This window comes from Oncorhynchus kisutch, linkage group LG28, assembly GCF_002021735.2.
Source record: "Oncorhynchus kisutch isolate 150728-3 linkage group LG28, Okis_V2, whole genome shotgun sequence".
Lineage (NCBI taxonomy): Eukaryota > Metazoa > Chordata > Actinopteri > Salmoniformes > Salmonidae > Oncorhynchus > Oncorhynchus kisutch.
The window spans coordinates 29,426,185-29,451,522 of record NC_034201.2 but is presented as its reverse complement, the minus strand read 5'-3'; the positions used below and the strand labels follow the sequence as shown (position 1 = coordinate 29,451,522).

Genomic DNA, 25,338 nt, shown 5'->3' with positions numbered 1-25,338 from the left:
CGGAACAGCTGGTGCTCTCATGCATGTTTCAGTGTTATTTGCCTCGAAGTGAGCATAGAAGTAATTTAGCTCATCTGGTAGGCTCAGGGTTAGGGTATGTGCGTACAGTCACTGTGGGGACGACGTCATCGATGCACTCATTGATGAAGCCAATGACTAATGTGGTGTACTCCTGAATGCCATCGGAAGATTCCCGGGAACATATTCCGGTCTGTGCTAGCAGCTTAGCATCAGCTTCATCTGACCACTTTTTTATTGACCAAGTCACTGGTGCTTCCTGCTTCAATGTTTGCTTGTAAGCAGGAATCAGGAGGATAGAGTTATGGTCAGATTTGCCAAATGGAGGGTGTAGCAGAGCTTTGTACGCGTCTCTGTGTGTGGAGTAAAGGTGGTCTCGAGATTTTTCCCCTCTGGTTACACATTTAACATGCTGATAGAAATTTGGTCAAACGGATGCTGGAATGTAACAAATAACTATACAAAGGCAGACATTAGTCGAGCACCAAAGTTTGAGGCAAGAAAACAGGATTTGAATTCAAATAGGATTCAAATAGGATTACTTCACTGTTGGTTTTGTCCTTAATTAATTTGCTGCCATCCTAGGGTCGAGCACTACCCATAAACATATATTATTCAGAAACATCAAATACTCTCATACCGTCAAAAATGAGAGAAATACTGCATTATGATGTTTTGTCCATATTGCCCAGCCCTAGTACTAGTATCAGTTTGTCTCAGTTGTTTGGATTACTCTGAACCAAATGGGTGTATATTGATTAGCCCAAATCCAAGTTGACCCCTAGACCCTATGTCCTATGTACTTGTGGAGATCTGAAAGGTTACAATTGGTAGAAGCAGTACGGTGAAACTTCCACCTAGCCTTTTAGAGCAAGGTGGAGCTATTACGATATTGATTGCACATGTTAAATCCTCTTAGATCTCCACAAGCACATAGATCCTGGGGTCTAGGAGTCTATTTGGGATTGAGCCATTGTTCGACACATACTCAGAGACATCTCTCCCCCTAGCAGTAGAAGGTCAACCCAGTGGTGGCCAGAAGAATATATATTTTTTGAAAACTTTTATCCAGAGTGACTTATCAACCAAATTTTGAGGAGCATGTATTCTCTCCCTGCGCGACAGGTGATATTCCACCCAATCTCTGTTCCTGCTGCTTCCCAGTGCTTAATTTGGGAAACCAAGTGTAATCTGTTCTGGAACATTGATAGTAACATGTTTTCACAACAAAACTTACTTAATTAAACTGTTGACAGACGCTCTCTCTGCACGCTCGAGAAAGGAATGAAGGAGAGAGAGGAGGATATGGAAATGCACGGTGGTGAGATATTATGTAGCTCAAGGTAATGTGTCAGCCTAGATTTCTAGGGTATTCAAAATCAAATAAACTCAGTAAAAAATGAAACATCCCTTTTTCAGGACCCGGTCTTTCAAAGATAATTTGTAAAAATCCAAATAACTTCACTGATCTCCATTGTAAAGGGTTTAAACACTGTTTCCCATGCTTGTTCAATGAACCATAAACAATTAATGAACATGCACCTGTGGAACGGTCGCTAAGACACTAGCAGCTTACAGACGGTAGGCAAATAAGGTCACAGTTGTGAAAATTTAGGACACGAAAGAGGCCTTTCTACTGATTCTGAAAAATACCAAAAGAAAGATGACCAGGGTCCCTGCTCACCCCAGGAACGCACAATCCCTCCAACAGTGCTCAGACTGTCCGCAATAGGCTGAGAGAGGCTGGACTGAGGGCTTGTAGGCCTGTTGTAAGGCAGGTCCTCACCAGACATCATCGGCAACGACATCGGCTAAAGGCACAAACGCACCGTCGCTGGACCAGATAGGACTGGCAAAAAGTGCTCTTCACTGACGAGTCCCGGTTTTGTCTCACAGGGGGTGATGGTCGGATTTGCGTTTATTGTCAAAGGAATGAGCGTTACACCGAGGCCTATACTCTGGAGCGGGATCGATTTGGAGGTGGAGGGTCCGTCTCAACGCTGTGCGTTACAGGGAAGACATCCTCCTCCCTCATGTGGTACCCTTCCTGCAGGCTCATCCTGACATGACCCTCCAGCATGATTATGCCACCAGCCATACTGCTCGTTCTGTGTGTGATTTCCTGCAAGACAGGAATGTCAATGTTCTGTCATGGCCAGCGAAGAGCCCGGATCTCAATCCCATTGAGCACGTCTGGGAGCTGTTGGATTGGAAGGTGAGGGCTAGGGCCATTCCCCCCAGAAATGTCCGGGAACTTGCAGGTGCCTTGGTGGAAGAGTGGGGTGACATCTCACAGCAATAACTGGCAATCTGGTGCAGTCCATGAGGAGGAGATGTACTGCAGTACTTAATGCAGCTGGTGGCCATACCAGATATTGACTGTTACTTTTGATTTTGACCCCCCCCTTGTTTAGGGACACATTATTCAATTTCTGTTAGTCACATATCTGTGGAAATTGATCAGTTTGTCTCAGTTGTTGAATCTTGTTATATTCATCCAAATATTTACACATGCTAAGTTTGATGAAAATAAACGCAGTTGACAGTGAGAGGACGTTGTTTGATGAGTTTACATGTTCGCTATAATTGTAGTTAACTCTTTAAGCTGCCCTGCACAATCAGTGAATCAACAGCATAGCCTGGGCCTATACATTCTCTCTAAGACTCATGGGTAGACAGTTTGGAGCATAGCACAAGTCAACTAGTCCATCCAGTCTGCATAATAGTACAGTCCACACTCAAAAGTGATGACTAGAATTTGTTTAATCTCGGAGTATAGGCTAGACCAATTATGTACCAAAGACATCTTAAATCAGTTAATAATTATTTGTTTTGCCATGCATATAATATGCAGTAAACTATGCATTGTTTAACGCCATACAGTGCCTTCGGAAAATATTCAGACCTCTTTTCCACATTTTGTTACGTTACAGCCTTATTCTAAAATGGATTAAATGAAAAATCCAAAGCTATCTACACGCAATGCCCCATAATGACAAAGCGAAACAGGTTTTTTGAAGTTTTTGCAAATGTATTAAAAATAAAACAGAAATACGTTATTTACATAACTATTCAGACCTTTTGCGATGAGACTCAGGTGTATCCTGTCTCCATTGATCATCCTTGAGATGTTTCTACAACTTGATTGGAGTCCACCTGTGGTAAATTCCATTGATTGGACATGATTTGGAAAGGCACGCACCTGTCTATATAAGGTCCCACAGTTGTCAGTGCATGTCAGAGCACCAAGCCATGAGGTCAAAGGAATTGTCCGTAGAGCTCTTAGACAGGATTGTGTGGGTTCTGCAGCATTGAAGGTCTCCAAGAACACAGGGGCCTCCATCATTCTTAAATGGAGAAGTTTGGAACGACCAAGACTCTTCCTAGAGCTTGCCTCTCGGCCAAACTGAGCAATCGGGGGAGAAGTGCCTTGGCCTGGGAGGTGACCGAGAACCTGATGGTCACTCTGACAAAGCTCTAGTTCCTCTGTGGAGATGGGAGAACCTTCCAGAAGGACAACCATCTCTGCAGCACTCCACCAATCAGGCCTTTATGATAGAGTGTGGCCAGACGGAAGCCACTCCTCAGTAAAAGGCACATGACAGCCCGCTTAGAGTTTACCAAAAGGCATCTAAAGACTCTCAGGCAATGGAAAACGAGATTCTCTGGTTTGATGAAACCAAGATTAAACTCTTTGGCCTGAATGCCAAGCGTCACGTCTGGAATGCCCAGCATCATGTCACTAGTCAGGATTGAGGCTAAGATGAACAGAGCAAAGTACAGAGCTCCAGAGCACTCAGGACAGCAGACTGGGGCAAAAGTTTACCTTCCAACAGGACTAATGCCCACAGTCAAGACAACGCAGGAGTTGTTTTGGGACAAGTCTCTGAATGTCCTTGAGTGGCCCAGCCAGAGCCCGGATTTGTCCCGATTGAACATCTCTGGAGAGACCTGAAAATAGCTGTGCAGTAACACTCCCCATCCAACCAGAGCTTCAGAGGGTCTACAGAGAAGATTGGGGAAAACTCCACAAATACAGGATGTGCGACTCTGGTAGCGTCCTACCCAAGAAGACTCAAGGCTCTAATTTCTTCCAAAGTTCTGAATAAAGGGTCTGAATATTTATGTAAATGCCAATGCCTGTAAATGCCTGTATGTGTAACCTCTCACATGCTAATGAGTGTTTTGAATTAGGCTAATCATCACCTTAGAAAGTGCTGTCCATTACGCTGTGTTAGGCTTTAAAACAACCTCCATGTATTCCACTCAGTTTCAACCTGTTGTCGAACGTCTTTCTTCAAGTTGATCAATTTCAGTAAGGAGAGTTTTAAAAGCAAGATACTGTTTTGATGAGATTTGTGATGATTTCAGTGTGGTGAAGAGGGACAATAGAGCTCTGAGTGTCTGGCAATTAGCGACCTTATGATCGTTAGCGAGTTGGGTACTACCAACGAATGTCCAGAGTGCATAAAAGGAGATTACCATGTCTCAACGGTCACGTGGAATTGACTAATGACTGACGGCATGGCGATAATACATCAGGCAACAGCAGTAACTGTACTGTACTGAGAGCTAGGTTTTTTGAATCACAGCTATTTTGTATTATACAGCAGAGCTCTAGTTTACAAACACAAACGGTATATTACTGGAGTAAATATTCTGTTCTTCAAAAGTTGCTAGTACCTGAAATGACATATTTTGTATCTACCATGTTGCTGTAGTGGGGGGGGGGGGGGGTTGGGGGCATAACAATAAGTCAAATCAAGATCAAGCTTCTTGGTTACAGCAGAGACATTCAATCCCCTCCTGGATCAAGATCCCTGTTGCCTAAAATGTTTGGTGCGACCCCAAAAAATGATATATATATATATATATTGTTTTAAATAGCACCCCTTGTGTGCACTTCTGGTAATACCGTATTTTGGATACCGTCCAACCCTAAGGGATTCTGCTTCTGCCACCGGGCTAAAGTTAGCAAAGTTGTTTCCATGGGCCGCATGGGGAGGATTAAGAATGAGCTCCTCTTCCTCCAAGAAAAAGTTGCAGACTATGAGGATAAGACACGGTCAACATTTTGCCAACAATATGGGATTTGTGCCCTTCGTCTGCCATAGATCTAATCATGTTTTATAATCTCATTTAGAAGAGTGTGTTTATCTCTACCATTGTGGGATTTGCAATTCCCCCTCCCTGGATGCTGGCAGAGAGTGCATGCTGATGAGGCACACTTTTAGCCGTTTATGGCTGTGATAGAGGTTTGAGCCAAAGGGATGGCCTGTGACATGAGATGAACAGAGAGAGAAAGAGAATGAAGTCCCGCTATAACCTGGCTCTCCATTTAGGCTCCCACGGTTTCTGGACTGCCTCTCTTCCCTCATCCCGTTCCCCCAACTGACGTGACCTTCACAGAGGCATGACAGGCACTCCATTATGACCCAATCAACGTCTGTGACCAGCCAAGCAAAGTCACATCCTTGATTGGGAGACCCCTTTCGCTACCATTACGGAGACCGCTGGCCGGCTGTGCCCCTGTTGGAGCACGGGCAGCGTAATTGAAATTACCTCCTTGCTGCCCTCTCATGCAACGCCACATCTTGATATACTATCTATAGATTCGGGCTGACCAAACACTAGTCATTTCTGAAGAGATAAGGGTTATACTTGGGTTACCATACAGATTGATATTTTGTATTTTAGAAATGCTCAGCCAGCGAAGTGGAAAATATGTTGAGTGGTTGCACTGAGGCTAACTGACTAAATTGCTCAAATGGCTTGTTGTAAGGGCATTGATGTTAAATTACGCTTTATGAGGCTAATGTTTTGGCACAGCAACCACAATTGAATGTATGTGGTGTCCCTCTATTGACAGTCATAAGCACTTCCCTGGTTGACATTGACAGTGCAATGTTTGAAATAGGCGATTCCACTGCAGGATAGCCCAAAAATATTTTGGGGTTTCTCAGATTGTTCTAGAAATTTTCACAGAAACTTCATTGGGAGAAAGAATGTATGACATGCTTTTTACATTTGTATCACAATTTTCTTTTTGAAAATCATAAAAGTGACCTATTCATGCCCTCCTGTAAGACCCTATGATCTGTGAACCGTACATGATACAGACAACACCTTTATCATTATACTGCTTTTAGCATGCTCTAAAAGTTGGAGTATGTCTAGATTCTGAAATATACTGAACAAAAATATAAATGCAGAATGCAACAATTTCAAAGATGTGTTCAGTTACCTTTTCATATAAGGAAATCAGTCAATTGAAATAAGTTCATTAGGCCCTAATATATGGATTTCCTCATGTAGTGCAACACATCTCCTTCGCATAATGTTGATCAGGCTGTTGATTGTGGCCTGTGTAATGTTGTCCCACTCTTCTTCAATGGCTGTGCAAAGTTTCTGGATATTAGCATGAACTGGAACATACTGTCGTACACGTTGTTCCAGAGTATCCCAAATGTGCTCAATGGGTGACATGTCTGGTGAGTATGCAGGCCATGGAAGTACTGAGACATTTTCAGCTTCCAGGAATTGTATACAGTTCCTTGTGACATGGGGCAATGCATTATAATTCTGAAAAATTAGGTGATGATTGTGGATGAATGGCATGACAAAGGGCCTCAGGATCAATTCAAATTGCCATCGATTCAATACAGTTGTGTTCATTATGCCGCCCCATACCATAACCCCACTGCCACCATGGGGCACTCTGTTTACAACGTTGACATCAGCAAACCGCACACTACCCCAGCGTGCCAGTGGCAATCGAAGGTGAGCATTTGCCCACTGAAGTTGGTTACAACACCAAACTGCAATCAGGTCCAGACCCAGGTGAGAATTATGAGCATACAGATGAGCTTCCCTAAGACAGTTTGTGCAGTTTTATCAGCTGTCCGGGTGGATCGTCTCAGGCCATCCCGCAGGTGAAGAAGTCGGATGTGGAAGTTCTGGGCTGCCAAATTCTCTAAAACGACATAGTAGGCGACTTTGGCAACAGCTTTGGTGGACATTTCTGCAGTCAGCATACCAATTGCACGCTCCCTCAAAACTTGAGAAATCTGTGGCATTATGTTGTGTGACAAAACTGCACATTGTAGGGTGACCTTTTATTGTCCCCAGCACAAGGTGCATCTGTGTAATGATCATACTGTTTAATCAGCTTCTTGATACGCCACACCTGTCAGGCAGATGGATGATCTTGGCAAAGGAAAAATGCTTACTAAGAGGGATGTAAACAAATTTGTGAAAAATAATAGCATTTAATGATGAAGAAAAGCAAGCATTTTACCTTTGAAAGAGCCGAGCAAATTTAACCCAGGATGTCAGGCCTAGACATGCCAAGGTAAATACGGTACAACCATTAATCATAGAGCGCTTGGTAATTGCGCTCTTAGAGTAATTGTCTCCTTTAATGTTGTAGAACAGTAAGCAGTTAGGTCAACAATTATTTGTCACTCATGCTTTGTTATGTGTTCCAAGCCTAATACTTCAGTGAGTATATCTGTTCATTATATTTTGAGAAATCTCCTTGTTGTCAGTTACAGTTGGATTTAAATTTTGTACTCACAGATTTCGGTCCTGATTTGGCTAAAATTTTGTTGTTGAATGCTAACCTATCTTCTTCAGTGAGCAGAGTACTCTAGTCAACTGAACTCTGGTACATTTTCAAAGATTTTCCAAAACATGCCATTGATTTGATCTGTTCTCAACTTAATCAAATAATGTGGATTAAGTCTCTGTAGAATAAAGTGTCTTTAAGTGGTAGACACAGATGCTAACTGTGCCCACCAGGCTACCAGTCGCAAAATCACAGGTCCATGTGAAAGTAGTTACAGAAGCCTAACAAACAATAACCCTTACAAGCCTAGTACTCCCAAAGACAAACCATATTTTGAGAAATGAATTTAGTAGATTATTACAATCTTCAGTGAAGCAATAGATTCCTCATCACCTATTTTCATATGTTTGCTGATTAAGTTTATTAAACCTCAAATACCAACAAACTATCTGGATTAGCTGTACTCACCCTAAACCCTTTGCTGTGATGTCTCTGCAGAGAGCATCTATATCGTTCCTGTATGGTAATAGAGTTGCACTGACTGTCCCGATTCTCCACCCTTTTCCAGAAGTGCACTTGCACACTCCTGTCATGGATTTAAAAGCATAAGTTTGGTGTATGCATCCATGCACGATAGTCTGTGAGTGCACACTTCAGGAAAAAGGTGGAGAATCAGGGGTGTCAGTGCATCTCTATTGGCCTTAATTACAGCCAGACACTAGGGGGTAAGAGTCTCAAAATCAGACCCAGTTACTTTGTCCTCTTCAAAGACACTCCGTGGTGAGATCTTAAGTGTAAGCAGGCAAAAGGTTCAAATTCCACTTCCTCTGAAATTTCTGCATGGAGGTTCCCTGTTGCCTCCTGAATACATTTGACTCCTAATAAGTACAAACTCTGTTTAAGAGCTATACAGTTCATTTGCAGTCTTTTTAATTGCATGCTCCGGTTTTGTGCATACTGTCTCGGCAGTCCCAAGCCTTTACATTCATCAGCAGGTGATGGTTTACTGTTCACTGTCTTACAATTCCCTAGGCTTGATGGTGATAAATTGCGCTATATGCAAATTAGAGTGGGGAGTAAGATTTCTATTTTACTGTCAAACCTTTTCACCATACTGATTCTTTCAAGGCAAATCTCATTATATAAATTTTTGCAATGTTTTCTGACCTGCTGACTTTGCTGTAAAGCTTCAGATGGTCTGTAAAGCTTAGAAACCAGATAACAGAAGTTCCCGGAATATGAAAACCCCTCTGTCTGACCTTAGTCCAATGACTAATTATCAACAGAGTCACCAAGGTCCTCCAAGGATTGTAGGCACCATGAATCAACAGGGCAACTACAAAGTGAAGTCATGCACACCATATAAGAGCATTATAGGGAAATGAGATATCAGGGGGGACAACAGGGCAAAGTAGAGGGAAGGGGGCAAGGAGATGGCATTAACAGAGCTGTCAGAAGCAATATCCATCATAAAGGATACTGCTGCAGAAGCGGTGAACAGGTTAAGGTGAAGTAATCAACCTGCACAAAGGAGCAGCCTCTCATCAGGTTCTAAAATGCTAATCGATGCTGCATGGTTGAGTTATGCACTGCCTCCTCCCCTCTTTCGTAATTAGAGGTCCATCAATGCTAACATGCTACTCTATGGTTATTTATTGGAGCTTATGTGAGAGCAGGGGAGCACTGAACGGGTGTGGATTTGTATTAAGAAAGTCGTTTGGGCACATATGATGAGCATCAATACCATCAATGAAAGCAGGCAGTGGAGAGGCACGATGAATGGACACTAATGCAGTGTGCGCCTTTTATTGACAGCGCCACAACGTTTGGCCTCATAAGGTTCTTCACTCAGTGGTTTCTGTTGGAGGTATTGGTCCGAATCACCTTTGACAAGGATTTTAGGGAACACGTACCTTGTTGTCACGTCTGTTGCTGGAAAAAGACCAAGGTGCTGTGTCGTAAGCGTACATTTTCTTTTTTATTTCAATATGTCAACAACAAACGAAAAGACAACCGTGAAGCTTACAGGACATTAGTGCCACAGGCAAAGTTAACTACCCACAACAAAAGGAGGGAAAAAGGGCTACCTGAGTATGGTTCCCAATCAGAGACAACGATAGACAGCTGTCCCTGATTGAGAACCATACCCGGCCAAAACATAGAAACACAAAATCATAGATAACAAAACATAGAATGCCCACCCCAAATCATACCCTGACCAAACCAAATAGAGACATAAAAAGGCTCTCTAAGGACAGGGCGTGACACTTGTAGTGGAATGACTTGAAGAATGCATGGTTGCATGACATGATATCAGTTGAAATGTACAATTTCACAAATCTTCAATGTACAACAATCTATGAGATGTCCAATATGAAGAGAACCAAAATAAATTTTTAAGTTTGGCCAAACATTGACTTTAGTTACTTAACTAAGCAAAATCTCCAGACACTATTAGCCCTTGACCAGTAATTGGCACAACTGGTCTGAACTCTTGTTGGGCTTAAAGATTGGCAATTGAGTGGTCAAGTTTGACACTACTAAACACTATACAAATGTATATACTAACTCCCCTTTTGCAAACCCAGCCATCATAAGGGTACCACCCAAAGCACACATTTCAAATTCCTTATATTAAGCATGTCAGATGGCACCATTTTCTTGATTTTAAAATGTACGAACACCCGAGAGCACACTCGTTTACAAACGAATCGTTGACAAACGAAGTATGTGTGTTTAGTGAGTCCGCCAGATCAGAAGCAGTAGGGATGACTAGGGATGTTCTCTTGATAAGTGCATGAATTGGACCATTTTCCTGTCAGCTAAGCATTCAGAATGTAACAAGTACTTTTGGGTGTCAGGGTCCAATATGGAGTAAAAATTCAATCATTTTCTTTAGGTATGTAGTGAAGTAAAAGTAAAAGTAGTCAACACTATAAATAGTACAAATATCCCCAAAAAAGAGTTAAGTAGTACTGTAAAGTATTTTTACTTAAGTACTTTACACCATTGCACACAACTCGGCCATCCTTGTCACAGATGGGCTATTGCAACCACACCCAGCTACAATCCTATCAGCTAAAAACAACGGATGAAATGGGCTGTTCACAGTATGAATGTACCTTCGTCCAATCTGCAGCAACTGCATGATGCCATCGTGTCGGCATGGACCAACATCCCTTTGGAACGTTTCTGTCACCTTGTAGAATACCCTGAAGAATTCAGACTGTTCTGGAGGCAAAGGGGGGTCCGACCCGGTACTAGATGGCTGTACCTAATAAACTGGCATGTGAGTCCGTTCTGGGGGAGAGATAGGTGTAGGGCAACAGGGCAGAGACGGTGTACCAGGGAGTTAGCTTGCAGAGAGGTAAACTGTTAACGAGCAGTGCACACTAGACAGACTCAATGAAGGTTTCCTTCAAATGGTACTATCATACCTGAACCCAAATAACAATCTCTCACTTGGTCCTGTGAATAAAACTCACATGTATCAGAACTCTCTTTGATGTTACAAGCAGCAATGTAACCATTACCTTTAGATACGTAGACTTGAATAGACATGAATTCATGGCATGATAATAAGGCCATGACTACACTCTAGCAGTGATGCAGGAAGAATTAGATGCTCTCTGTGCACCCCGGCAGAGTCTCCTTTGAATTGAAAATGAGTGAGTGATACTCGTTGGAGGGCATGTGAGCCAAGTAGGTCAAATCCTGCCCTTCCCTCTGTGCTTCATTAGTTTCTCAAGCCACCATGATATTTGGGTTTTTGACAGTCGACATACACAGATGAGCAGCGCAATTAGTCTGGCCGAGGAGGTGAAGCAATTCCATATTAAATTTCCCATTTCTTCTTCTACTGCATAAGTTAAACACCGCTAACGGACTATTTCACATTTCATTCTCTTTCACGGCGTGTGTCCCGCTGGATTTCTCTTCCCTGCGTGTGATAATTGCACAGTCAGGCACAATGAATCCAGTCTCTATGGTTTTGCAAATTTTCCCTTTATTGATCTAAAACTGAGTCGTGCTGCCTTTGATCTTTGAGTGCACAGCCTATTGGCTGCCACTACTTCTCTGGCACTTTTTGGTTAGGTAATAACAATGCCAAACATGTAAAGTGTTGGTCCCATGTTTCATGAGCTGAAAAAAAGATCCCAAATGTTCCATATGCATGAAAAGCTTATTTGTCTCAAATGTTGTGAACAAATGTGTTTACATCCCTGTTAGTGAGCATTTCTCCTTTGCCAAGAGAATCCATCCACATAACAGGTGTTGCGTATCAAGAAGCTGATTCAACAGCATGATCATTACACAGGTGCACCTTGTGCTGGGGACAATAAAAGGCCACTCTAAAATGTGCAGTTTTGTCACACAACTCAATCCCACAGATGTCTCAAGTTTTGAGGGAGTGTGCAATTGGCATGCTGACTGCAGGAATGTCCACCAGAGATTTGCCAGAGAATTTAATGTTAATTTCTCTACCATGAGCAACCTCCAACGTCGTTTTAGAGAATTTGGTAGTACGTCTAACCGGCCTCACAACCCCAGACCACGTGTATGGTGTTGTATGGGCGAGCGGTATGCTGATGTCAACATTGTGAACAGAGTGCCCCATGGTGGTGGTGGGTTTATGGTATGGCCAGGCATAAGCTACAGACAACGAACATAACTGCATTTTTTATCTATGGCAATTTGAATTTACAGAGATACTGTGACAAGATCCTGAGGCCGATTGTCGTGCCATTCATCTGCCACTATCACCTCATGTTTCAGCATGATAATGCATAGCCCCATGTCACAAGAACCGGTATCCAATCCCTGGAAGCTGAAAATGTCCCAGTTCTTCAATGGCCTACATACTCACCAGACATGTCACCCATTAAGCATGTTTGGAATGCTCTGGATCGACGTGTACAATAGTGTGTTTCAGTTACCGCCAATATCCAGCAACTTCGCACAGCTATTGAAGAGGAGTGGGACAACATTCCACAGGCCACAATCAACAGCCTGATCAACTCTATGCCAAGGAGATTTGGCCAATGGTGGTCACTGACTGGTCCACGACCATACCTTTTCTTTAAGGTATCTGAGATCAACAGATGCATATCTGTATTCCCAGTCATGTGAAATCCATAGATTAGAACCTAATTAATATATTTCAGTTGACTGATTTCCTTTTATGAACTGTAACTCAGTAAAATATTTGAAATTGTTATATGTTGCGTTTATATTTTTGTTCAGTGTAGTTTTACTACCCAATTATGTGTTTCTCTAAATTAATAGATTTTAAATATGCTATATCATCAAATTAGTTTACACCTTTTGGGTTAATACCCACTTAACTTGTAGGTTAATACCCACTTAATTTTGAGCAATTAAGTTAATTTTCAAAAAAGTAATTTTCTTTATTTTTTAAAACTCCCAACATAAGTATTTTCTGGAGGTAAGGACATTTACAGTGTAGACTGTAGATTTTACATTTCAGTTCAACTTCTCCGCCATCTACCACTATTTCATCTTCCTGAACTTAAGAATTCTTTGTATTCAGTGCAAGCTAGCATATGGACTTTAGTATTCAACAATGGTCTCCCTCAATGAGTTCGGAAAGTCTTGCATATTTAATGTATACTTCTAACCTCTCGAGGAGTGTGATTGAGGGTGCTTCAAACTTCAGGCACAGTTCACGAACAGTTCAGAAGTGAATGGTTTGTTTGATAAATGTAGCTATTAATATAACCATAATGAAATACTGTACTCTTAAAATGGTTGGACTGATAAAGAACATTTGGATTGGGCTCATTAAATTCGGACAGAGACACCATTGAGTGACAGCTGTCCAAATATCGACCTTACAGCCGAGAGTGATAAGACATCTCATCTTCTTGAACACAGACAGCCATGCTCAAACAGAGCCCACTCTATAGGCTGTCTGTGAACCTCTCTGGAAGGATATGCTCTACTCTTCCCTCTTGGAGCTCGGAGATTAAAGCGTTTGACCGTCCCACTCTGGGCAAAATCCTAATGGAAAAGAAGAGGAGCTTATTAATGCTTGTTTCTCCTCCCTCTCTCTCATCAATATAAACAGTGAAGTCATTCCTTCCAGAGGCCTGTTTTCGCTCGCTGGTGATGTCACCGGCATCCAATCAACCCGTAGCGCTGGGCTATGTAGGGGAGGCAGGGGGAGTCTTGGGTATACACGCTCTCCCTCAGCCTCTGTTATTTATCCGCCCATTCCAAGCACAAGAAGAACACACACAGATCCACATAGTAAACCATCATCCAACATTACAGCAATGTTTCGGCAACCGTAAATATGCCTGTTATAGTTATAGCGTTCAATGTAAGTGCCTGACTTCCATACCTTAAAAAGACAGAATGAGAGGATTTCTCTGTACTGGAGAAGCATTTTGAGCAGCCTCCGACTGCCCAGAATGAAGCTGTTTTGGGTTCATCCGACATGTAGCCAAATACAACGGAATTATATGATAATCATCCTCTGTTTAGTTTAAAGTGAGGTAATTAAGCTATTATTTTGTGTTGACCTCCAGCCAAGGTGACTGTTGAAGCTTTTCATGCCTCTGAATTAGAGTTCGACCGATTATGATTTTTCAACGCCGATACCGATTATTGGAGGACTAAAAAGCCCATACCTATAATATGTGCCATGTAAAAATGTGTGCCATGTAAAAAAGCTAATGTTTAAGTTCCTTGCTCAGAACATGAGAACATATGAAAGTTGGTGGTTCCTTTTAACACGAGACTTCAATATTCCAAGGTAAGAGGTTTTAGGTTGTAGTTAATATAGTATTTATAGGACTATTTCTCTCTATACCATTTGTATTTCATATACCTTTGACTATTGGATGTTCTTATAGGCACTATAGTAGTGCCAGTGTAACAGTCAGTATAGCTTCCGTCCCCCTCCTCGCCCCTACCTGGGCTCGAACCAGGAACACATCGACAACAGCCACACTCGAAGCATCGTTACCCATCGCTCCAAAAAAGCCGCGGCCCTTGCAGCGCAAGGGGATTAACTACTCCAAATCTAAAAGCGAGTGACGTTTGAAACAGTATTAGTGCACACCCAGCTAACTAGCTAGCCATTTCACATTGGTTACACCAGCCATTAGGCTGATAGGCTTGAAGTCATAAACAGCGCTGTGCTTGCGAAGAGCTGCTGGCAAAACGCACGAAAGTGCTGTTTGAATGAATGATTACGGCCTGCTGCTGCTCAGTCAGACTGCTCTATCAAATCAGACTTAATTATAACATAATAACACGCAGAAATACGAGCCTTTGGTCATTAATATGATCGAATCCGGAAACTATAATTTCAAAAACAAAACGTTTATTATTTCTGTGAAATACGGAACCGTTCGGTATTTTATCTAACGGGTAGCATCCCTAAGTCTAAATATTCTTGTTACATTGCACAACCTTCAATGTATGTCATAATTACGTAAAATTCTGGCAAATTAGTTCGCAATGAGCCAGGCAGCCCAAACTGTTGCATATACCCTGACTCTGCGTGCAATGAACGCAAGAGAAATTACACAATTTCACCTGGTTAATATTGCCTGCTAAACTGGATTAGTAGTTATAACTAGTGATTATAATTGATTGTTTTTTATAAGATAAGTTTAATGCTAGCAAGCAATTTACCTTGGCTTCTACTGCATTCACGTAACAGGCAGGCTACTCGTGGAGTGCAATGGTTAGAGCGTTGGACTAGTTAACTGTGCGGTTGCAAGATTGGAACCCCTGAGCTGACAAGGTGAAAATCTGTCGCTCTGCCACTGAACAAGGCAGTTAACCTACAGTTCCTAGGCAGTCATTGAAAATAAGAATTTGTTCTTAACTGACTAGCCTAGTTAAATAAATGGTATAAAAAAATATATATATCTATATATTTTTTTTAATAATCGGAAATCGGCGGCCAAAAATACCGATTTCCGATTGTTATGAAAACTTGAAATCGGTCACAATTAATCGGCCATTCCGATTGATCGGTCGACCTCTACTCTGAATATGGGCTTAATATACACTTGAAAAGCTCATGCCGTTTTTCCCTGCTTCAAACCTCTTGCTGTAAACATCCCTGCCTCTTGCTGTAAACATGAGTTAAGTCATTTGTAACATACAATAATATCCTTGAGTCTCTCCTCAACAAAGTGTACTTCACATAGTTTTCCTGGCTGCTGGCTTCCTTTCACCCTATTGTTTGTATACAGTAGTGCAGAATGTGATGTGGAAACTTGAAGGTTTACAAGCGTCACTGTCTCTGCTGCTCCTTGATTTGTTGCATTCACCGAGGCCCCTGACTATAGGCCTACTCCTATTCTAGCCAGGAAATAAAAGTGAATTTCCCCCTCCCAGCAGCGGGAATTAGGAGTTGGTGAGACATTGGTTATTATGTTACAGTAACAGATCAATAATTAAGTACCAGGGAGAAACAAAAACCAGCAGACACCAGCTGGAGAGCAACATGGATGTAGAGCATTCCTATAACAACCCACTGGCACTGGGTCATCCTCAAAGACAAACCCAATAATCCCAAGCATCCCTATGGGCCACAGAGGTGAGCAGACCACCATCTGATTAGCTGTATTGACTGGTAAAATGAAAGAACACTTCACTTCCGGTTGTAAATCCAAGCCATACATGAATTAGTAGAGGATCAATGCTCTGGTAGAACAGATAGCCCTGTGGACATATGTACACACAGCTTCATCTTAATAAACCAACAATGTCAAGTTCCCTGTCAGTGTCTGCAGAATTACACTATACATACAAAATTATGTGGACACCCCTTCAAATTAGTGGATTCGGCTATTTCAGCCACACCAGTTGCTGAGAGGTGTTAAAATCGAGCACACAGCCATGCAATCTCCATATATAACAATGGCAGTAGAATGACCTTACTGAAGAGCTCAGTGACTTTCAACGTGGCACTGTCATAGGATGTCACCTTTCCAACAAGTCAGTTTGTCAAATTTCTGCCCTGCTAGAGCTGCCCCAGTCAATTGTAAGTACTGTTATTGTGAAGTGGAAACGTCTTCTAGGATGCGCAATACCATGCGCAATGCCAAGCGTCGGGTGGAGTGGTGTAAAGTTCGCTGCCATTGGACTCTTGAGCAGTGGAAACGTGTTCTCCGGAGTGATGAATCACGCTTCACCAACTAGCAGTCCGACGGACTAATCTGGGTTTGGCGGATGCCAGGAGAAGGCTACCTGCCGGAATGCATGGTGCCAACTGTAACATTTGGTGGGGGAGGAATAATGGTCTTGGGCTGTTTTTCATTGCTTGGTTTGCCCCTTAGTTCCAGTGAAGGGAAATCTTAACACGGCAGCATGCAATGACATTCTAGACAATTCTGTGCATCCAACTTTGTGGCAACAGTTTGGGGAAGGTCCTTTCCTGTTTCAGCATGACAATGCCCCCTACACAAAGCAAGGTCCATACAGAAATTGTTTTTTTGAGATCGGTGTGGAAGAACTTGACTGGCCTGCACAGAGCCCTGACCTCAACCCCATCAAACAACTTTGGGATGAATTAGGATGCCGACTGTGAATCAGGCCTAATTGCCCAACATCAGTGCCCGACTTCACTAACGCTCTTGTTGCTCTATGGAAGCAAGTCCCCGCAACAATGTTCCAACATCTAGTGGAAACATTTCCAGAAGAGTGAATGCTGTTATTGCAGCAAAGGGGGGACAAACACCATATTAATTCCCATGATTTTGGAATGAGATGTTTGACGAGCAGGCGTCCACATACTTTGATCATATAGTGTATGTCTTGTAAAAAGTAAATAAGGAAGTTGAGAAATGTTCCATCACATTTTACAGCATGTAATGAAAGTCCAGTAAATGTACAGTGTGTGTGTGTCTGTGTGTGTTTTTGTGAGCGTGTGCCTTATCTTTCTCAAGTGAGTGTCTCAGACTCGTAGAAAGCCTAATGCCACGGCAGCAACAGGTGATGGTATCAAGACAAAGTGCACAGTTTTTTTCCCCACACACAGAGCTGGGTAGCCTAGTGGTTAGAGCGTTGGACTAGTAACCGGAAGGTTGTAAGTTCAAACCCCTGAGCTGACAAGGTACAAATCTGTCGTTCTGCCCCTGAACAGGCAGTTAACCCACTGTTCCTAGGCCGTCATTGAAAATAAGAATTTGTTCTTAACTGACTTGCCTGGTTAAATAAAGGTAAAATAAATACAAAAAATATGTCCTTTATATTCCATTCCTAAAACTATTGGTCTTAGCTCAGGATGGAATTTGTTGTCGCCACCTTGAGTTATGACACCCGTAGTTCTCTGTCATCACAAACAGGGTGCTCTCTACGTGAGAGAAAAAGTAAACCAGGATGGTGGAAGTGGAGGAGGCTACTTAAAAGGCAGATGTTCTAACAAATAAGAAGACCTTATGGTTGAATAAGGCTCTGTGGCCCAATCAGTGTAATTTAGGTTAGGTCTTCTGTTTATGTTGTTTGAGGATGTACCACTGTATATCACGTTTTGTGAATATTGTACTTCGTGAACATTTTCAAAATGATTGTGGTTAATGTTGGAACTCTAAGACACAATGTGGATGGTATGCTAATAAAAGATTACCCTTTTGCTTCAAGGTTGCTTTCGGTTGGTTATTTCACCACAATTAAGTATTGTCCCTAGCTGTTACAAGGATACTCACAATGCCCGCCCCCTCTCCGTTTCCCAGGTGCCCACGGCGTGCGAGAGGAGCCCCAGTTTGTGACGGCGCGCGCTGGAGAGAACGTCATCCTGGGATGCGACGTGGCCCACCCCCTGAACGGCCAGCCCTATGTGGTGGAATGGTTCAAGTTCGGAGTGCCCATCCCCTTCTTCATCAACTTCCGCTTCCACCCGCCTCATGTGGACCCAGAGTATGCCGGTAAGAGAACACCTCTCCCTCTTCATTAGCCCCAAACCACGGGTGTCACAGTTTGTTGCCGTTGGTCAGTTTTGTCAATGTCATTTTGTACACCTATTCAGCCCCTCTTCTACAAGGTGTTGAAAGCGTTCCACATGGATGCTGGCCCATGTTGACTCCAATGCTTCCCACAGTTGTATCCAATTGGCTGGATGTCCTTTGGGTGGTGGACCATTCTTGATACACATGGGAAACTGTTGAGTATAAAAACCCCAGCAGCGTTGCAGTTTTTGACATATCAACAATTGACATCAATAAGGGATTATAGCTTTCACTTGGATTCACCTGGTCGGTTTATGTTTATATTCAACTATGACAGACAAAATGAGGAAAAAAATTCCAGAAAATCACATTATAGGATTTTTTTATGAATGTATTTGCAAATTATGGTGGAAAATAAGTATATGGTCAATATCAAAAGTTTATCTCAATACTTTGTTATATACCCTTTGTTGGCAATGACAGAGGTCATACGTTTTCTGTAAGTCTTCACAAGGTTTTCACACACTGTTGCTGGTATTTTGGCCCATTCCTTCATGCAGATCTCCTCTAGAGCAGTGATGTTTTGGGGCTGTTGCTGGGCAACACGGACTTTCAACTCCCTCCAAAGATTTTCTACAGGGTTGAGATCTGGAGACTGGCTAGGCCACTCCAGGACCTTGAAATGCTTCTTACGAAGCCACTCCTTCGTTGCCCGGGCGGTGTGTTTGGGATCATTGTCATGCTGAAAGACCCAGCCACGTCTCATCTTCAATGCCCTTGCTGATGGAAGGAGGTTTTCACTCAAAATCTCACGATACATGGCCCCATTCATTCTTTCCTTTACATGGATCAGTCGTCCTGGTCCCTTTACAGAAAAACAGCCCCAAAGCATGATGTTTCCACCCCCATGCTTCACAGTAGGTATGGTGTTCTTTGGATGCAACTCAGCATTCTTTGTCCTCCAAACACGACGAGTTGATTTTTTACCAAAAAGTTGTATTTTGGTTTCATCTGACCATATGACATTCTCCCAATCTTCTTCTGGATCATCCAAATGCTCTCTAGCAAACTTCAGACGGGCCTGGACATGTACTGGCTTAAGCAGAGGGACACGTCTGGCACTGCAGGATTTGAGTCCCTGGCGGCGTAGTGTGTTACTGATGGTAGGCTTTGTTACTTTGGTCCCAGCTCTCTGCAGGTCATTCACTAGGTCCCCCCGTGTGGTTCTGGGAGTTTTGCTCACCGTTCTTGTGATCATTTTGACCCCACGGGGTGAGATCTTGCACGGAGCCCCAGATTGAGGGAGATTATTAGTGGTCTTTGTATGTCTTCCATTTCCTAATAATTGCTCCCACATTTGATTTCTTCAAATCAAGTTGCTTACCTATTGCAGATTCAGTCTTCCCAGCCTGGTGCAGGTCTACAATTTTGTTTCTGGTGTCCTTTGACAGCTCTTTGGTCTTGGCCACAGTGGAGTTTGGAGTGTGACTGTTTGAGGTTGTGGACAGGTGTCTTTTATACTGATAACAAGTTCAAACAGGTGCCATTAATACAGGGAACGAGTGGAGGACAAAGGAGCCTCTTAAAGAAGAAGTTACAGGTCTGTGAGAGTCAGAAATCTTGCTTATTTGTAGGTGACCAAATACTTATTTTCCACCATAATTTGCAAATAAATTCATTCAAAATCCTACAATGTGATTTTCTGGATATTTTTTCTCATTTTGTCTGTCATCGTTGAAGTGTACCTATGATGAAAATTACAGGCCTCTCTCATCTTTTTAAGTGGGAGAACTTGAACAATTGGTGGCCGACTAAATACTTTTTTGCCCCACTGTATATAAATCCCGGCCCCACCACTACTCTGAATCTCCCCTTTCCATATCATTTGTCTGTCTCAATAAAAAAACACTTTCAAATGATCAGAGAGGCTAAAGTGTTTTCAGATTCACAAGATCGAGTGTGTGTAAGGAACGGAGCACGTTTGGGATTTTCACTGCAGTCTAGAGGAGGTTGTCTCTGTATAGCACATAACATCAACTCCTACACTCTCACAACCCTCCCCTTACACCCACAGTGGGAATCAAATGCTCTGTAAGAAATATCCCCTTCTCAGGTGCGAGAAGTGTGATATGCTTGTGAAACATGACATATGGCTGATCTCTGCTTTAGCTATGAGACCATAATATTGTTGTTCTTTGACAGGTGTTATTAGATATAATGAATGGGTGTAAAATGTGCTTCAATTCTTATTCATAGAATAGATCAATGTATAATGAGGGTGAAGATACAAAGATGTCTTTCTTTAAAATGGCTAATAATCAACTCCATTGATTTTACAGGTGCATTTGTTCCTAGGTCATATATTTCGCTATTAAATGTATCCTAGAATGATCACAGTGGAAAACAATCTGCTTCCCTTTGATCCCTTAAATAACATCACTCCCATTAGATGCATTATACTGTTAATATGACATATATGATTAGCACACTATAATCCCTTTGGTTGGGAGCCAGTCAAAAGATTATCTGCAGTCTGCATCAGACAAAGTGGAGGTTTCTGTTAAAGTGCCTTTACAATGCAGAGCCAGGCTCCCACAGCAAAATCTCTAGGATTTGGAGTCGGAGGCAGTTGCTATGAATGCCTTCTTTATAATGTATTATAAACGACTGATTATGACCGATAATCCAGCCATGAAGCAGAATAGTTAATACTGTAGCCAGATAGCTGACTGAGCAGCCAAGTAGCAAGTCACTTGCGTGTTTGATGTCACATGGTTCCAACATGTATTATATGTATTATATACTGAACAAAAATATAAACGCAACATGTAAAGTGTTGGTTCCATGTTTCATGAGCTGAAATAAAAGATCCCAGAAATGTTCCATACGCATAAAAAACGTATTTCTCTCATTCTGAGCACATATTTGTTTCATCCCTGTTACTGAGCATTTCTCCTTCATCAAGATAATCCATCCAACTGACAGGTGTGGCATATCAAGAAGATGATTAAACAGCATGATCATTACACAGGTGCACCTTGTGCTGGGGACAATAAAATGCAACTCTATAATGTGTAGTTTTGTCACACAAAACTATGCCATAGATGTCTGAAGTTTTGAAGGAGCGTGCAATTGGCATGTTTACTGCAGGAATGTCCACCAGAGCTGTTGCCAGAGAATAAGTTGCCTCCAACGTCGTTTTAGAGAATTTGGCAGTACGTCCAACCGGCCTCACAACCACAGACCACGTTTAACTACACCAGCCCAGGACCTACACATCCGGCTTCTTCACCTGTGGGATCGTCTGAGGGGGTGCTGAGGAGTCTTTCTGTTTCTAATAAAGCCTTTTTATGGGGAAAAACTCATTTTTATTGGCTAGGCCTGGCTTGCTGGATATTGGCGGGTACTGGAACATGCTGTCGTACACGTAGATCCATAGCATCCCAAACATGCTCAATGGGTGAAGTACGGACAGTTTCTTTAATATTTTATTTCAGCTCATGAAACATGGGACCAAGACATTGCATGTTGTTTTTATAATTTTGTTCAGTGTAAATCATCATTTAGAGAACAATAGAACATAATTATTATATGGCTAAATGGCATCGAAGTGATACATTGACCAATTGATTGTGATTCATAACATTTCACTGGATCAAAGACTTAAATCATATGGACCGTGTTTTAGTGCATCAAGAGACAAATAATTGAAGGTGGTAGAACATTTTCAATCTTCTAAAATAGCTTCCAGCCAGCTCTAGATCATAGGCATTTTTTTTATTGTTGGAATACCTTTCAAAGGATTTATGCTTCTCCTCTACAATCTTCCCCGTTGCTGTTTTTAGACAGCTCCTCGCACCCCGGCACAAATTACATTTGACAACCCTCACAGAGATTGACAACCCGTGCTTTAAACTTCAGCCAATTTTTCCCTGCTGCGCTGCAGTAGCTACTGAACAGGGGCCATTTTCAATTAATGCTACTGGATCCGAAGCTCTAGTCGCCGCTAACTGACTTCTGCCTCCCACTACTGTGAGTTACAATGGAACACAGTGAGGATGGAACAGCGCCGGAACAGAGTGAGGGTCAGCGTCAAGTCTAGGAATCAATAGCACGTCTTATTCACACAGAGGTCTGAGTTGTGCCCATTGTAGATTGGACTGCTGCTTTTTTCACCATGGAGGGCACTGAGGGGGCACTGCTTCCTCTGGGCAAAGGGCGGCCCTCCGTCTGTCGTGCCAACAAGGTGCATCTTTGTTTCGGTGTCATGCCGTCTAGCCACCCCAAGCCAATGAAAAGGCTTTGTGTATTGGCAGGAAGGCATTTCCACTTTGTATGAGAGAGGAACATTTATCTATGGTGTTTGGCTTGTTCCATTAGGAGCTACAAAGAGTCTGTCCACATTCTGGGCCTAAATGAGACCTCCGTTCAAGCACCATTGACTTGGGTCTGCATTTGATTGTCTTCATAGAGAATATGATAAATCAAATCAAATCAAATTGTATTTGTCACATGCACCGAATACAACAGGTGTAGTAAACCTTACAGTGAAATGCTTACTTACAAGCCCTTAACCAACACTGCTTTAAGAAGTTAAGAAGAAAAATGTGTTAAGTAAAAAATAGATAAGTAACATAAAAATAAAAAAAATATAGAAAATAAGAGTAACAAATAATTAACAGCAGCAGTAAAATAACAATAGGTAGGCTATATACAGGGGTACCGGTACAGAGTCAATGTGCGGGGGGGCACCGGTTAGTCGAGGTCATTCAGGTAATATGTACATGTAGGTAGAGTTAAAGTGACCGTGCATAGATAATAAACAGAGAGTAGCAGTAGCGTAAAAGAGGGGTCTGGGTAGCCGTTTAATTAGCTGTTCAGGAGTCGTATGGCTTGGGGGTAGAAGCTGTTTTGGACCAAGAAGCCTTTTGGACCTAGACTTGGCGCTCCGGTACTGCTTGCCGTGTGGTAGCAGAGAGAACAGTCTATGACTAGGGTGGCTGGGGTCTTTGACAATATTTAGGGCCTTCCTCTGACACCACCTGCTATAGAGATCCTGGATGGTGGGAAGCTTGGCCCCAGTGATGTACTGGGCCGGACGCACTACCCGCTGTAGTGCGTTGCTGTCGGAGGCCGAGCAGTTGCAACCATTCAGGATGCTCTCGATGGTGCAGCTGTAGAACCTTTTGAGGATCTGAGGACTCTTGCCACTCCTGAGGGGGAATAGGCTTTGTCATGCCCTCTTCACGACTGTCTTAGTGTGTTTGGACCATGATAGGTTGTTGGTTATGTGGACACCAAGGAACTTCAAGTTCTCAACCAGCTCCACTACAGCCCCGTCAATGAGAATGGGGGCGTGCTCTGTTCTCCTTCTCCTGTAGTCCACAATCATCTCCTTTGTCTTGATCATGTTGAGGGAGAGGTTGTTGTCCTGGCACCACACGGCCAGGTCTCTGACATCCTCCCTATAGGCTGTCTCATCATTGTTGGTGATCAGGCCTATCACTGTTGTGTCATCGGCAAACTTGATGATGGTGTTGGAGTCGTGCCTGGCCATGCAGTCATGAGTGAACAGGGAGTGCAGGAGGGGACTGAGCACGCACCCCTGAGGGGTCCCCGTGTTGGGGATCAGCGTGGCGGCTGTGTTGTTACCTACCCTTACCACCTGGAGGCAGCTTGTCAGGAAGTCCAGGATCCAGTTGCAGAGGGTGTTTAGTCCCAGGGTCCTTAGCTTAGTGATGAGCTTTGAGGGCACTATGGTGTTGTAGTGAATGAATAGTACATCACTGGGGCCAAAAGTGTTTCTTTTGTCCAGGTGGGAAAGGGGAGTTTTGAGTGCAAAATCTGTGGATCTGTTTGTGCGGTATGCAAGTTGGAGTGGGTATAGTGTTTCTGGGATAATGGTGTTGATGTGAGCCATGACCAGCCTTTCAAAGCACTTCATGGTTACAGACGTGAGTGCTATGGGTCGTTTAGGCTTAGTATTTTTTTTACCCCCTTTTCTCCCCAATTTCATGGTATCCAATTGTTAGTCATTACTATCTTGTCTCATCGCTACAACTCCCGTACGGGCTCGGGAGAGACGAAGGTCAAACCTGCGATGCGTCCTCCGAAACACAACCCAACCAAGCTGCACTGCTTCTTAACACAGCACGCATCCAACCCGGAAGCCAGCAGCACCAATGTGTCATAGGAAACACCGTGCACCTGGCGACCTTGGTTAGTGTGCACTGCGCCCAGCCCGCCACAGGAGTCGCTGGTGCGCAATGAGACAAGGATATCCCTACCGGCCAAGCCCTCCCTAACCCGGACGACGCTAGGCCAATTGTGTGTCGCCCCACGGACCTCCCGGTCGCGGCCGGCTGCGACAGAGCCTGGGCGTGAACCCAGAGTCTCTGGTGGCACAGCTAGCGATGCAGTGCCCTAGACCACTGCGCCACCCGGGAGTAGGCTTAGTATTCTTGGGTTCAGGGACTATGGTGGTCTGTTTGAATGGTCTGTTGGTATTACAGACTCAGTCAGGGACAGGTTGAAAATGTCAGTGAAGACCCTTGCCAGTTGGTCAGCACATGCACGGAGTACACGTCCTGGTAATCCTGCGGCCTTGTGAATGTTGACCTGTTTAAAGGTCTTACTCACAACAGCTACGGAGAGCGTGATCACACAGTCGTCCGGAACAGCTGATGCTCTCATGCATGCTTCAGTGTTACTTGCCTCGAAGCGAGCATAGAAGTAATTTAGCTCGTCTGGTAGGCTCGTGTCACTGGGCAGCTCTCGATTGTGCTTTCCTTTATAGTCTATAATAGTTTGCAAGCCCTGCCA

General features: G+C 43.1%; 1 protein-coding gene across 1 annotated transcript in view; it reads left to right on the top strand.

Annotated features, from left to right (window-relative positions):
* LOC109873223 (protein turtle homolog B) overlaps nt 1-25,338 on the top strand; it is a 183,043-nt gene that overhangs the window by 25,174 nt on the left and 132,531 nt on the right. The window contains exon 2 of the mRNA XM_020464837.2: nt 18,304-18,495. Coding sequence (XP_020320426.1) covers nt 18,304-18,495 — 192 coding nt within the window. The remainder of the gene's footprint in view (nt 1-18,303; nt 18,496-25,338) is intronic.